The 15,615-nt window shown below is 39.9% G+C and overlaps 1 protein-coding gene across 1 annotated transcript in view; it reads right to left on the reverse strand.

The window, feature by feature from the left end:
• The window catches only part of hspg2 (heparan sulfate proteoglycan 2), a 185,127-nt gene that overhangs the window by 101,936 nt on the left and 67,576 nt on the right, over positions 1-15,615 (reverse strand). The window contains exons 4-14 of the mRNA XM_036591441.1: positions 14,032-14,141; positions 12,796-12,854; positions 12,548-12,708; positions 10,812-10,838; positions 8,238-8,363; positions 6,018-6,185; positions 5,796-5,915; positions 4,315-4,446; positions 3,690-3,834; positions 1,427-1,578; positions 248-388 (exon numbers count right to left, since the gene is read on the reverse strand). Coding sequence (XP_036447334.1) covers positions 248-388; positions 1,427-1,578; positions 3,690-3,834; positions 4,315-4,446; positions 5,796-5,915; positions 6,018-6,185; positions 8,238-8,363; positions 10,812-10,838; positions 12,548-12,708; positions 12,796-12,854; positions 14,032-14,141 — 1,341 coding nt within the window. The remainder of the gene's footprint in view (positions 1-247; positions 389-1,426; positions 1,579-3,689; positions 3,835-4,314; positions 4,447-5,795; positions 5,916-6,017; positions 6,186-8,237; positions 8,364-10,811; positions 10,839-12,547; positions 12,709-12,795; positions 12,855-14,031; positions 14,142-15,615) is intronic.

The raw sequence follows: 15,615 nt of genomic DNA on the forward strand, positions 1-15,615 counted from the left end.
CAATGAGAGTAGATGGAAGGAGATGTACTGAATGAAGGGGCTGGTCGGTGTAATATGACAGACTGCATTACACTGCAGGACCTCTAGGGGGCGAATTTTAAATGACGGCAACAGCAAAACAGAAACTAAAGAAGGCATAATGGTTAAACTAGTGGATTAATTGAATTTTGCTCAATAAATTAAAAGATTTCAGAGCTAATCATTAGTTTTAGGCCTAACTGCAGTAACTTCAGTAGCTGTGTGGTACCTTTAAAGTCGTCCTCCTCTCTGAAGCGCAGTGATATCTGGTTGCGGTAGCGGCCGGTGCTCTGGCAGTTCTTGGTGATGCCGAAGCAGAAGCAGGGCAGACAGCGGCCTCCGATGTTAAAGTGTCCCTCAGGACAGTTACCTAGCAACAAAGCACAGACACGGTCACACCACAGGACAAAACATAAAGCATGGTCAGCTATCGGTCAACCAGATACTGCTTGTTGTACCTACAACACAAAATGGAAGGACATTCTAACAAATAACTAGATTATTTTTATGAAATGCCGTCACGTCAGTTGTGACTCCTGGCCATCATATGGACAGCGTTTCATCCAGAATATGCTGTCTTCTGTTTGGGTATCCATCCATCTTGAAGCTAGTCATCCTCTTCCTCTTTTACCTTCAACTGTTGTAAGCATAATAGTCTTTTCCAATTAATTGGTTCTTCTGAGAAGATATGTTCAAAATAAGATTGGTTATCCTGGCTTCGAGTGAGAGGGGAGGCTTGTTTTGGTTGAGGATCTATTTCTTTGTCTTCGTTGCCATCCAAGATACTCTCAAAAGTCTTTGCCAGCTCTGAAGTTCAAAAGCATCAACAATTTTCCAGTCTCTTTTGTTTACTGTCCAGTGTTTACATACACAAAGAACCACAGAGAAGACCACAGCCTGGACGTTTCTAATCTTTGTTTGTGGAGGCAAATCATTGTTTTTGAAGATCTTCTCAAGCTCCTTCATCTGTGTTCTGCCAAGTGCCGATCTGTGTCGTATTTCGAGTGCATTAATAATCGATCCAAGTAGGCAAAAGCTGTCAATACTTTCCACATCTTCTCCATAAATGGTAAAGTTAATGGTTGTTCATGTTGTCATGTTTCATCTTCTTCATAATGAGCTCAAGTCCCACTTTGCTCTTTAACCTTCTTTATAAAGGCCTTCAGGTCTTTTCTGCTATGAGTGCATATAGAAGGTTAATGATGTTTCTTCCACCAATCCTGAATCCTCAATCTTAATGCTTAGAAATCATACCGGCAGTAACAAAAGCATGCTGAAATATTAAATAAAATAATTCTCAGTCATAACTCACTAAAGCAAGCATGGAAATTCTGTCAAATGTGTGGATTCTGTATTTTAGAGAGTGAAGTCGTTAGTGTAATGTAAGAGTTGGATTGTGGTAGCGTACTTGGAACACGAGAAAGGGTCAAGACTCCGTCTGGAATCGCAAACACCAGGCCTTTAGCGTTGATGGCTTCACAGGTGTATGCCCCCTGATCTCCCTCCTTCACATCCCGGATGGTCAGCGTCCCCTGGCCTTTCTCGCTGGTCATCGAGATCCTACAAGAGAGAGGCACTGTTTTAGATCTGCTCGCATGGCTCAGTTTCTCCAAGCACATCTTTTCTGGAATAAAACTGCCATTTCTCATTGTTTTTAAATCGATTAAACCATTGAAATGTTCATTTGGATTGCAGAAGAGCAGAAACACTGAAGGATTTTTTCCTCTCTGCATTTTTCAATCACGCGACACAGACATGGAATGTGGAAAATAAAGAGCTGCGAATGGAGGTTAGGAGTGTGTCAGAAATCCTTAAGGTTTTGAGTTATTATAAACAAGGTGAGGACATTGTAAAGAACAAATCAGGCAGGGCTGTTAATAAATAATCAGCCCAAAGCAGCAGCCCAAGAGCATTTCCTTTTGTGGGATGAAGTGATGGGACAACTCCAGAGCACTCCTGCCAAAAAACCTTCACTGTCTGGATCCAATTGTACAGATGGCTCAGTTACACCATTCCAAATGGCAAGCGTTCTCTCCAGATTTCAATTAGACCCACGTGGCATTGTTTTTATTTACTCATACAGAGAGGTGCGCAAAGGGCCATCAGAGCAACGTTGTGTAACAAAAGTCGTGTAACGTTTAAAGAAACAGTTCAGCAAAAAATTCACATGCAGAGTTCATTAACTTCTCCCTCAAATGAACAAATTTTTGCTTTAAAAAAAATTCTAATATAAATAAGTGCACATACAAAATCTCTCTTAGACTATTAATTTATTCTTAAAGTTATCATTATTATTATTATCAGTAGTAGTAGTATTAGTATTACATTTTTCTGTATATTTTAGTGCACAATTTTAGTTTATTTGCTGAAAAAATAGAATATAAAAAGTGCAATAACTTTTTGCCACATTTTATGTTTATTTTATGTCAGTAAATAAATAGTATGTGCTTTAAGATGTGTAAAGGTGTGTTCTCTGTAGAATGTGTTAATGTTTTTCACTTAGAGAGTCAACAAAGAAACCAATCTTGAAGTTTAAATCATTTAAGCATAAGCCTTTATATCAGGGCTGCACAAAGCGGGGTCTGCAAGCAAAGTCGGCCCATGAGGGCGCTTGATTTGGCCTGCCAGAAATAGCTTGTTTACAGCTTGCCTTAACACATGTCCAGATCATATCTGGACAAACTTTGGCCGGATTCCATTTACACTTTCCACTAAAATGTGTGATGAGATCCAATTGTACCTTTCTTGTGTAAAAAGCACATCAGCGCATACATTGTTTCCATTTTATTTTTGTGTACTGTTTTCTCTGTTACAATACGAGTGGACAAGGCTGGCCTGGAGTGCATGAAGGCTGCTGGTTTGGGGCTAACTTCAGCTTTCTTGATCCTCCATCTTTTATTTCGTTGTTTGTTCTCACCTTATAGTCAGTAGAGGCGCTTCTGCTCATGTAACTGTATACAGATACAGTCTGATCTGAACATGCTCCGATCACCAAAAACACATGTTAATGCAAGATGTAAACAGGCCCGAGTTACCCCACCCACTGTATGACAGGATTACTTAAATGGAAAGAAATAGAAAATGCAGCCAACTTCTAAGACTGAACTTTGGAGGTGTGGAAAAATATCCCTGCAGATTTCTTTGAAAAACTGAAAGCAAGTCTTCTGAAAAGAATGGAAACTGTGATAAAGGCAAATATAGGACACACTAAATACTAAAAAAACAACATTTTGTTGCAGAAGCTCCTGTGTACTTTTCAGTCAAACAAATGTTTTCTGCTTTTTTCTGAAAACTCTGAAAAATGAACAACTTATAAGCCATTCTGACTAGAAATAAAATAAATGAAGGGTGATCTCTGACTTTGACACGGTACTGTATAACTTCCTCAATTACTTAATTAGTTATTTTTGAAGTATTCTAGTAATAAAATACAGGGTAATGTCATGTAAAAAATTACATGTAAAAAGTTTTAAAACCCACCTATATAATATACTTGTATATTATTTTGTCCTTATGTTCAGTTCAGGTTGCACACCCCTGCCTTAGATCATTCAATCAGTCATGTCTGAAAGGTAGACTGGTACTGTATAGCACAATGAAGTCAAACAGAACTAGAAAGCCGTTCTGTCCTCCATGTGGGTCAGACAGGGCAAGGTCATCTAACAGCGTACCTGCTACTGACTGGAATGTGTCCCCAATTAAGCCTCCAAGTAATGATGGGGGTGGGCACGCCAACAGCTGTACAAGTGAAGGTCACCGTCTGCCCCCGCACTGCCGTAACAGACTCTTCTGGGGGGCTGGTCACAGTGGGAGGGGCTTAAAGATAATGAGAAGAAAACAACAATCAATTCTTTTTCCTCCCATGTGCAGCTGTCCAAGACACTCACGACCACAAATAGACACTCTCTCACTCTCCCTCCCACACACATCCACACACAAACTCAAAGGCCTGTACACACTAAGAGCTCCTCCTGATCCCTAACTGGTGGTGTGTGACAGAGATATATTCGGTTAACTCATTCAGTGAGATCAGCCAAGCAGCACTAGAAACAGCCAGCAGATAGAAGCTGAATAAGTTGGGATAACAGAGAAGCGGAAATTTAATAAGGGAGATGTTTGTAGTTGAAAAAGACTGAGAACAAAAGATTAAACTGTGGACTGTTCATATGAGAAAGGTAATTTAATAAGCATAGAAAGGAAGAGAAAAGAATAGATAGAATAAGAAAAAGAGGCATCTGCAGTCAACAACGACTACAACATCTACTGGTAAGTGGTGACCTTAGGCCAGTGCCTTACCACAGCCGTACTCGTCCGAGCGGTCAGCACAGTCGGGCTCCTCGTCGCACTGGTAGCTGGCAGGAATGCAGGCGCGGTCACTCAGACACACAAACTGCTCTGGAGCACACGCGTCTCCGGGCCTTTTAGCAGCTACAAACAGATAAAGAAGCTTTACTACATATCAACAAATACACAGATCAGCCAAAACATTACGACCAATATGCTCAATATGCTGTTGGCCCTCCTCTGACCCACCGAGGCATGGACTCTACTAGACCTCGGAAGGTGCCTTGCAATATCTGGCACCAAGACGTTAGCAGCAGAACCTTTAAGTCCTTTAAGTTACAAGGTGGACCCGCTACGGATTCGAACTTCTTGTTCCAGCACATCCCACAGACGCTTGACTGGATTTAGATCTGGGGAATTTGGAGGCCAGGGCAACACCCTGAACTCTTCGTCATGCTCCTCAAACCACGCCTAAATAATGAGTGCGGTGTGGCATGGTGCATTCTCCTGCTGAAAGAGTCCGCTGCCATGAGGGAACCACTGACGTCTACATGACTGCCTGGACCCAGGTTTCCCAGCAGAATATTGCCCAGAACATCACACTCCCTCCACTGGCTTGTCTTCTTCACACAGCGCATCCAGGTGCCATCACTTTTCCAGGTTAATGGCGCATATGTACCCAGCCGTCCATGAGATGTAAAAGACAATGGGACTCGCAGAACAGGAGACTTTCTTCCGTTGCTCCAAGGTTCAGTCTCAACACATTGTAGGTGCTTTCAATGATGGACAGGGGTTAGCACGAGCACTCTGATAGCCACAGACCCATAAGCAGGTTGAGATGCACTGTGAGTTGTGCTAAACCAGCCTGACAATATTTTTGTAGTTCTTCTATTGGTTCAGACCAGACGGGATAGACTTTGTTGCCCTTGCGCACTGATGAACCTTGGGCGCCCAACACCCTGTTGCCAGTTTGTGGTTTATTCTTCCATGGACAATTATCAGTAGGTACTCACCACCGCTGACCGCAAGCACCCCACAAGCCTTGCCATTTCAGAGATGCTCCAACCCAGTCATCAGGCCATAAGGATTTGGCCCTTCTCAAAGTTGCTCAGGTCTTCACACCTGCCCATTTCTCTTGCATCTAGCATGTTGACTACGAGAACTGACCATTCGCTTACCGTCAAACATATCCCAGACTTTGACATGCTTCATTGTTCAGAGGTATTTCAACGTTATTTGCTTCATCTGTGAGTGGTCAAAATGTATTGGCTTATCTGTGTACAATAACCAAGACTGCCAAATCTTACTGGTCAAAGCTGTAGAAGGACATCACAGAGACAAAAACAAACAGAAACAGAGGGCCAGATTCATAAAACATGATATTAAGAGCATTTCAAGAATAAGTGTCAGTCAGCCAATCAGTCAGTCAGTGACTCTCAGAGGCCGGCTCACTTAGCGGTACAGCAAAAAAGAGAAAAGGCAGTCAAACTCACGGCAATCTATCTCGTCAGAGTTGTCTTGGCAGTCGTTGTCTCCATCACAGCGCCAGAGTTTCAAGGCGCAGCGGCCGTTCCGGCACTTAAACTCATTGGGCTCGCAGGGGGAAGGAGTTCCTGAGGAATAAGATAAATACTCACAATATCTGAGCTGATATACGAACGGTACCCTCGTTCACTGTGAGGATACCTGTTGACTATGCTCCACTGGGCTCTTACCACACTTCAGTTCATCGCTGCCATCTCTGCAGTCTCTCTCTCCATCACACAGGTAGTCCCGGGATATGCACTCCCCGCTCTGGCACATGGCCTGGTCAGCAAGACAGGGGACAGGGCCTGGCGGTGTTTTGACCACAGGAGTAATTGTAGTAATAGGGGCATCAGTAGCTGGTGATAAAAGAAACCATAACAAATCGGAGATTATGCTGTGGCAATTACGTTATTCCCTTTTGTAATTAAAGGAATTTGGCTGCTTAACAGTGGCCAACAATGGAAATGACTTTTTTCCATAAAAAATGGACAGATTGCAGTTTTTTTTTTGTCATGTTTTTGTCACAAAATGACTTTGAGCAAAAAGCCCTATTTGAATGGGATTAAATTTACACTTCCTGGGGTAATTTACATATTTACAGGTGCTCAACAGCGATTTTATTGCTGTCTATGATCGGACATTTCCATGTTTTTCTTCCTCCTCCACTGAGAAAATTACATGCAGAATTATTTATCGTTTCTCACCAAACACTAGATACATGTTTCCATGTTTTTCTGGGCAGGTCGCCTCGCATTGGGAAAAAAGATTCTATTTTGGAAAAGCTAAAGTAGCATCTCCACCCAGGAGCTGAAACTTTAAGTGAACATATAAGTTTAACGCATAGCTCGGATGTCTATAAAGCCATTTGAGCTGTTTTGGAGATGACAGGGACAAAACCGATCTGTTATCTCAACTGGAACGCCAATGCTAGTCTTGCAGGGACCAGATGTGATCTCATAACAATCTAAGGACAGCCATGAGAAATACTGAGTTAAGAGCAGGTGGGATTGTCAACTCATCCAATGCCTTGTAAAGGCAGGGGGTAATGGTACTTGTCAACACTGTCAACAAGCCTGTCCCTAACCCATTAATGTAACGTAAGTTAGCATGGCTAAAAAGTTGCACCAAAGACTCAAAGCATGTAGAGGTGCGTTACATATGTGGAGAACACATTACATGTGCAATAAACAAACATTAAAAACTCTTGCCAGGCCTCCTTCTGGAATAGGATCAAATTAAAGCTTGAAAGGATATTCAGTTGCAACATAGAGAGCGACCCTTGGTTTTTTGTGCTTGGAATGGTTAAGGATGAGACTAAGCTTGCATCTTGTCAGATCCAGCTCACTTACAAATTATTGTTCATTGCTCGTAAATATATCTTAATTAAGTGGATGGATGACAGGCCACCCACTATTAACCTTTGGCATAATGAAATTATGAAAATTCTTCCCTTTGAGCGCTTATATGCTAGAATTAAAGGTAATAATACAGAATTGGAGCGCACCTGGTCTCCATTCCGTTCCAGTCTTCCACATCAAATATGTGAAATTGTTGAATGTGCTCAGGTTTGGCCGAGATGTTGTACTTGACAATGTTATGAAGACGGATGGCTACGTTTATTTATACGTGTTTGTTTTTGAATGGAATGTCTAGAATGTCCACCATTATGTCTAGCAAGCTGTCTCTTGTTGTTAGTGGGATGGGTTAGAGGGGTGGTTCTGTAGTTTCTTACCCTCCTCTGTTTTTGGTTTTTATTTTGAGTTTTGTTTTCCTTTTATTTTTTTATTTATTTTTTATTTATTTTTTTATTTATTTATTTTGTTGTTGTTTTCTCTTTTTCCTCTTTTTCATAATTGAAAATTAAATAAAAATTGTTATTGATACTCTTGCCAGGGAAACTCATCACTTTGCTCGCTGTCTTGTTTTGTTTGTGTTATTGATTGTACTGTGGATGTTTAAAAAGTATGGCTGAGAGGAGTTTGGGACCAGGGTTTAGAGAAGGCCTTGTTTGCAGCAGATTTCACTGTAGTCCAGCACCAAAAGTTTGCCCTCTGATGTATACTCTCATACAAGACCATGTCTGGCCTCACAAGACTACATCAAAGAAAGAGACAAAGGTGACTGGTTGAGTGCGTTTATGTGACCTGTAAGAGTTTGCAAAATTCTATTGTTTTTGCAATAAAACAACTTTTCATCATCACCCGTTATGCGTTTTCTGCTATCCAAATAAACTGCAATAAGTGCTCAGTATTATTTATGTACAAGTCTTGTGAATTTTTTGGTGGTAACTTCTATGAATTTTTGTGAGCTAACATGTTGGTTATGTGGTTATGCGAGTGATGAACTAAATACAGGCCTTGAAGTTTACAGTTGAGTGGAGAAAATCCAAACAGTGTGTTCCTACTCACCACAGTTTTCCTCATCGCTCATGTCCAAACAGTCGGCTCTCTTGTCACAGACCTTGTCCAGAGTGATACACATTCCGTTATTACAGGCGAACTCATCCGCCAAACAGGACTGCAAAGTTCCCGGCTCTAACAGGGTTGGAGAAAGTGAACGTGAGTGGAAAAAGACTCATTAAGTAATCCAGCAGCAGAGCATCATGCTCACAAAGCAAACAGTCAGATATGGCAAACTTTAGGAGATTTCCAAACACTGAGAACCAGTTTCAGGTGAAACGTACCGTGGACAGAGGTGGGTAGCTACAAGTTCAGGTCACGTATGTAAAAATTTGATAGGTTTGTACATTCAATTTATAATATTTTACTCCTACTCAAGCATATGTGTGAAGTAATTTACGTTTTACTCAGTCCTATTTTAGTTTTTCACACCAATAATATGATCATTATCTGATTTTGGCAGTTATTCCATTATTCAACTGGTCATATAAACAGCACACTTTCTTACACTGGACTAAACCAGCAGTAAAATTTCAAGAAATTTAATAAAGAAAGTTGGATTTTAGCTCAGTAAGCTGTGTAACATAAATGTATACCATTTATCTGATTTTTTTTCCCTACATTTGTGCAGATGGTGAAAATCTCCCAGTAGCAACAGTAAACACTAAATTCTTTTTTTTTAGCGCTAAAACATGAAATGGTGATAAATGACCACATTATGTGCAATTTGGAACCATATAAAAGTAAAAAAAAGGACTCCATGTTAAAAGAAAAAACCTACCGATTTTTCAAAACTTCTGCATAACAATATGGTTGAGATGTACACAAAGTTGTTTGGAGTGGTTTGATGTGAAATAGTTCACTGAAGAGAAATTAACCAGCTCTGTTTTGTTTACCATGGTGGTGATAGGAACCAGGGGTACTGTTTCAAACCACCTACCCATCTCTTTTTAGAAGTATATAAAGTACATCACTGCTGTCGGAACAAAACCTCATATCTCCAAAATGATAACTTTACAGGAGAAGGAAAAAACTACTTTCCTTTTAATCTAACTGAATGGAACCAGTTTTTCCAAGCAGTTTTGGGCTGTTTCTTTTGGTCCAGTCATCGTGAAACGTACACACTATAAAAGGCAACAGGCTTTTTCAAACTACGTCAAAAACAAACAAAAACGACAAATGGACATATGATGTTTCGCTCTCACGGCAGAGATATAACAGTTATATTAATATAAAACAGAATGGTGATAAATCTTACAAACTACGTTTTCTCTGGTTATTTTGGATGCATTTTAAAAAATGTTTTATACCAAAACCTTATATCAAAACTTATTTTCTTATATCATATTGTAAAGCAAAGTCTCATGCATCAGGCAATGTATCCATAACCATTTTGTGTAATAATGTTCAGTGATGCAACTTTTAGGAGCATTAAACACTTCAGACGTCTCGTTCCTATCAACACCACAGTGAACAATTCTGACTTGGAATTCCGTTTTAAAAAGGAAAAGAAGCTTAATAATCATATGCTGTGCTTCTCTGGTGAGTTTATTTGCAAACTGCTAAGCAACAGCGGAGGTGCGTGTTGCATCTTTAGGAGGAGATCTGATTACCGAGTGACTCATATAGACCCGGAGCTTTCTCATTATCAGATTACTGAAGTGCTTGTAAATGTGTTGAATGAATTATTGCCAAAATCTGATTTTCAGTGGTTATCAGATAATTTTGTACATGTAAACTTCCTCGCTGAGTTCCTAATTCCCTTCATGGGTTTGATCTGTTGTTCTGGTTCAGCACCTGAGTTGCTTTGCTGCTGGTCATACCTCACATCTTTGAGCTTCAGTGGTTTATTGTAGCCCAAAACGACCATGAAAAGAGAATCATAGCATCTAAAAAAACTTCAGTTCCAATGCTGATAGACGCCTGATAAGCTAAGATGTTCCTCAGTTCTAGAGGGAGTTTTCTGACGTGCTACTTTTCCACTCGTCCTAATACTTTTCCTTCTACTTGAGTCATTACGTCATTGTCTACATGTAATTATAATATATTACTTATGTATGAGTTTAGGCTTCACTACCCACCTCCAACTGCGGAGAAAAGGCACTTTATCTCTAGCTTTATGATATGAAGCAGATAACCCTTCCATACAATTGAAAACAACTTAGTTTTCTCTCTCATTTCCAGGAAAGCACTCTGACCTTTGCCGCAAGACATGCAGTCTCTTTCTAGCAGATCATACAAGAGGAACAATACAATCCCACACAGCTACATGGATCACAGTCATCAGGGAGAAAGCAATTTGACATGCTTTGCTATCTACTTAAGATACAGTCTATCATGATCACACTTCAGAACACTACAGGAGAGCTGCATTCATGGGATTCGGCATCACTGGCCATGAAGCCAAGCATGCAAAGCATCTCAGTCTTCTCATCCAACAACAGTTAAGATATGTGGGTGCAAACATGCATGAGAAGGTTGTCAAATCCATCACATTCTCTGAGGTGTCCTTGCAAAGGTTCTGAGAAGTGAGAACGACTGCACTCCACAGGCTCCATGCAGCAAGCATGGCACAGTACAAACCTGGCCGGTGCGTGGGGGGGATTTCAGCTATAAACCAGACACAGAAATGATCCATAACACTCTCTGCATGACCTCAGAAAGACCACTGTGACTGCATCAAATGTACACTGCTCATCAAAGGTTTGGGGACACTTGGGCTTCTTTCATAAAGAAAGAGTATTGTTTGATTTTCACTGTTATGTCTCACATACGTGAAAAATATCTAGGTTTGTTGGGTCTGGCTAACATGAAACAGCTTTGAGCTGATACTTCAAGTGCGTTCATCATAAATTCTTGGTATGAAGAGTTTTCCTTTCCAACCTATTGAACCCAAAGTTGGTTTAACCCTTTTTCACAGTAGCCATAAAATGGCATTTCTGCTTGTTTTAAGGGGAGCAAACTTAACATTTATAAAAGTGTTTTATTGTGCTTAAATGCTATTTTTTATTTTTGGCAGTTGTGCACAATTTTTTGACATACAGAAAGATCGTTTCATTTAATTTTATTCATTAAACATTTTCATATCAATTCCACCAATCCACCGGTGGATTGGCCACTGCGGAAAGAGGTTAAACACCTGAAAGGTTTGTCTGCTGATGAGTAATGACATCATAACTAGCCAGAAATATATGGCTTTTGCTTGGGTTATTCCCAAGGTAGCTATTTGGCAGCTGTTCTTTCAGTTTTGTCAAGATGACAAAATCTAAGCAGATAATTAATCTGTTAACGAGGCATCCCAGCCTAGCTTAATACGTTTCTCCTCATTAGCATAAGCGTTAGATTCCTCAGCCTCATCAGTTTAACAGAATTCACAATTTATTGTTTTCATGTTTTCAATGTTCTCTCACTTCATTACCCAGCATCCATTATAGAAATACATCATACAATCATTGGAAAACTCAACTGCTAGCCCAGCCACCGATCTATATGCTAACAAACACAACCAAACTGGCATTAGTGTAAGGTCATCGAACCAAATGAACTAAACGGTTATCCTATCTTTACTCAGATAGAAGAGAAAATCAGCCAAACACTGAGGTTTGGTATCTAGATAGGTAGACAGCTAACTGGCTACCTTTATCTTTTAGCTTGTTGTCCATTTGAACTAATGAGATATTTCTGTTGTTTGAGTTCTCCATTCACTCCATTTCAATGATGATTTAAAGAAAGCTGCTACAATAATACAGTAGCAACAAAATATTCAGCTTCCTAGCATTAACATTAGCTATGTTTTCCTTCTGCATTTACCAAGTGACATAAAAAGCAGTTGTAGTTTTTCAAAACCTCCTCCCAGCACCAAGGTACATTATCAGAAGGGGGGCTTTCTAGTCTTAAAACTGGAAAAAAGGTCACTTTGGAGAACAGTGCACCACTGCAGGAGGCAAATAAGCATGTTTACAATTCTTTTTTCTAATTATTTTGGCCACAGTGTCACCTTAAGTTATTGCAAAGTGACAAAGAAAACATACTAACTCACTAAAAACACTGTGAAGTTAAATGTCCCCATACTCTGAGTTCTAGATGGACAGGTGATTTTCCTGCTCAACAAACCTGATTTAACTCATTAGCTTATCATCAATGCCTTCAAATGAAGAATCACATGTTGGCAAAGAAAAAAAAGGAAGCATCTTTAAATTAGACATAAGGAACACTGATCAGGAGCATCTTCGCTTATGGGATTCTCTTGTAGATGATGATGTTGTGGACAGCCTATAATTGCAGAAACGTGGGCTTTTGCCACTGTATGCTGTACTTACGTTCTCCGAGGCGTCTGAACTGGAAGCCCTGGACAGAGGTTACGTAGGAGGCGATGCTTCCTTCGCTAACCACGGAGTAAATAACGTCTCGGATCTGTGCCTCGTTATTGTTGTCGTCTGAGCCCACATCCAGCTCCACAAACACATTGCTACCAATTTTCCTTTGACGAGATAAAGAGAAGTCAGTCAAGACAGAAGTTGTAGTCATCAAAATAAGCAATATAAAAAGAGTTACTAATCAACTTTACTTAATGAAGACGACATTGACGGTCTGGGTTCCTGGGATTTTTTGGTATTCCGACTCGAGCTGTGGGAGACACAAACAGCAATCACAGCAACTGACTTTATGACAGAGGGAGTGGGTCTAACTGCTGCTATCAGTCCAATTCACAGTTTAGTACTGACTGCAATCACTATTTTATTATTATAACGACTACTGTCCACCATGAAAAGAAAAAAAGTGATCAATGTGCCCAAACTTTTGTCTTGGGGGTCAAAGCGCAATCTTTGTGGTGGGCCAAGGGTCAAAAAGTCAAAATGATATACAAATAAGGAAAGTAGACAGGTTTTATATCAAGTTCTGACACATGTATTTTATAATATTACAAGCAATTTTGTTATTAAAACACTTCAAACTACAGAATTTAATAATTCTAATATTTTTTCAGGAAAAAAGCAGAAAATTACACAAGAGCAACACAGAACAACTAAACATTTATTATGTCTACACTTTGTCTTTATTACAGCTTCCCAGCTTTTTTCAGGAGACTTGCTTTCAGTTTTTCAAAGAAATACACAGAGATATTTTTCTATACCTCTGTAGTTCTCAAGTTCAGTCTTAGAAGTTGGTTGCATTTTGTGCTTCTCAGGATCTGAGTAACATTACTCCAAACGGCATAAGAATATGCTTGTTCTCTCATTGGGTGAGGGTAACTGAGCAGGCCAAATCAAGCACCGTCATGGGTCAACTTTGGCCTGCAAGCCAGATGTAAAGGTTTTTTTCCTAAATAAAATTTACTTTTAAAAAACATTTATTTAAATGTGTCCCCAAAAGTCATTTTAAATTTGAACCTCAGAGAAAATGTTGAATCATAATACATCCTAATGACTGTGTGCCTTGATAGGGATATATTTTCTTACTTAAACACTTCAAAAATATATATTTTACTGTATACTGTATAGTATATAAATTTACTTGTTCTCTCATTGGGCGAGAGGGTGGGGTTAGGGTAAATTACTGGTGGGCCAAATGAAATGTCTTTTTGGGTAGCCTTGATCTAAAGCAATGATTCTCTATTTTGTTCCTAGACTACCACTGCCTACACATTTTTGGTGTTTTCCCTGCTCTAACCCTCCTGATCAAACTGATGGGCTTGGCCACTAAACAGTCCGAGACAGACATGGCATGTTGAAGAACAAGAGATGTTAAAATCCCTCCAGTGCCTCCTGCAAAAGTTAGAAGATGCAGGCCTGATAATACCCACCGTGTCCACGACAGCATCCGAGATTTCCTTGAAAGGAGTGGAGTAGATGTCATCTAGCTCAGGCCCGTACGTGAACGAATCTGTGAAGTTCACCAGCACCCGATAGTAAACTGCAAGCGAAAGAGAGAGAAGCACTGTCAGGCTGAGCCACAGAGAAAACTGTCTTATGATTTATGGGTATACGAGCCAAATTTTAAGGCCAAAGACACATGAGCTCAATTTCCCATCTGCGTCTCTGGGCCTTTATTGCAGCTAGCTGCAAGTGGCCTTAAAAAACAACAGAAAAACAACAAAAAACATGGAATCTGTTTAAAGAGGCTTTGGGTCTCTAAAACACTTCACAGAGCAACATACATATAAGACAACCACATAGACAGTGTGTGTTATAAAAGACACCCATTTGAATTAAGAACAATATCAAATCAGGACACGTTGTCTTTGCTTTAATGGTGACGGGAGAATGAATGGGGGTGAATGAGTGGGGAGTGAATGAATGTGGAGGTGGGTTTTTTAACATTCTCTTCTGAAACTCAAACACACCATTAGCAGGGTCCTGCTACGTTTGGGCAGGAGCATGAGTGCTCTGCACATGTGTGATACGGAAAAATCAGGTAATGGTACTAGCAGGTTCATATATTTCTTCATCTACACTATGATTTACTAAAGCTTTGTACTGAGGCAGTGTTTTTTTTTTGGAAAATATTTATGTGCAATTGATTTGTGAACATATGCCGTGTCACATTTTTCTTAATTTAATGAAGGAAATAAAAAAAACGTTAAATTGTCTTCAAAAATGATTTGAAGAAATACACAAATTCACCTTGAGCTCAAATATCATACAGTTCCTAAACGGGCTGGATGTGCCGAGTGAAATTAAACAGGGATTTAACAATTGTATGCTTTCCAAATGCACTCGGCACAGAGCTCAAGCTTGGCTCAACCTGCCAGCCAAAAATGAACACATGTTTTAAAACAGAAAGTCAAAATGATTACTTATTCTCTCGCATTTCTACCGAAATAATGTGTTATTCTCTCTGAGTAAGGTTGAACCACATACTTCCTTAACAAGTAATAACTATTTTTTTTCAAACTTTATTTCCACCTACCAAGTAAAATTCTTGAGATAAGAAGTCATAAATCTGACCTGATGAGTCACGACTGGAACCAGAATCAGAGGACTACAACAACACACACTTTTTTTCCTTACACAGCAGTTCTTAGTCGACAACCTGCTAAATCGGTCACCCCCACCAGTGCATAACTGGCCTGTTGAGCAGTGATACTGTGTTCTCTGGAGTTATGAATCATCACTGAATAACTTTGGGCTGAGCTGGAGTGGAGTTTGAGATCCAGAACTAATCATCCAACACCAGTACCTCACTGCTAATGCTCTTGTGACTGAATGCAGTCCCAAAAGAGTAGAACCTGTTACTGCAGTAAAAAGGGGATAAAGAACCCTTGATTTCAGCAGAAATGTCACTTTTGCACACACAGGGTACATAAATTAGGTGGGTGTGGTACCCTGTATGTCCAAAAGTGAGGACATTTCTTCTGAAATCAACCACCCAAGCAGGGTGGATACAG

The sequence above is a fragment of the Colossoma macropomum genome, unplaced genomic scaffold, assembly GCF_904425465.1.
Source record: "Colossoma macropomum unplaced genomic scaffold, Colossoma_macropomum, whole genome shotgun sequence".
In the NCBI taxonomy this organism is placed as follows: Eukaryota; Metazoa; Chordata; class Actinopteri; order Characiformes; family Serrasalmidae; genus Colossoma; species Colossoma macropomum.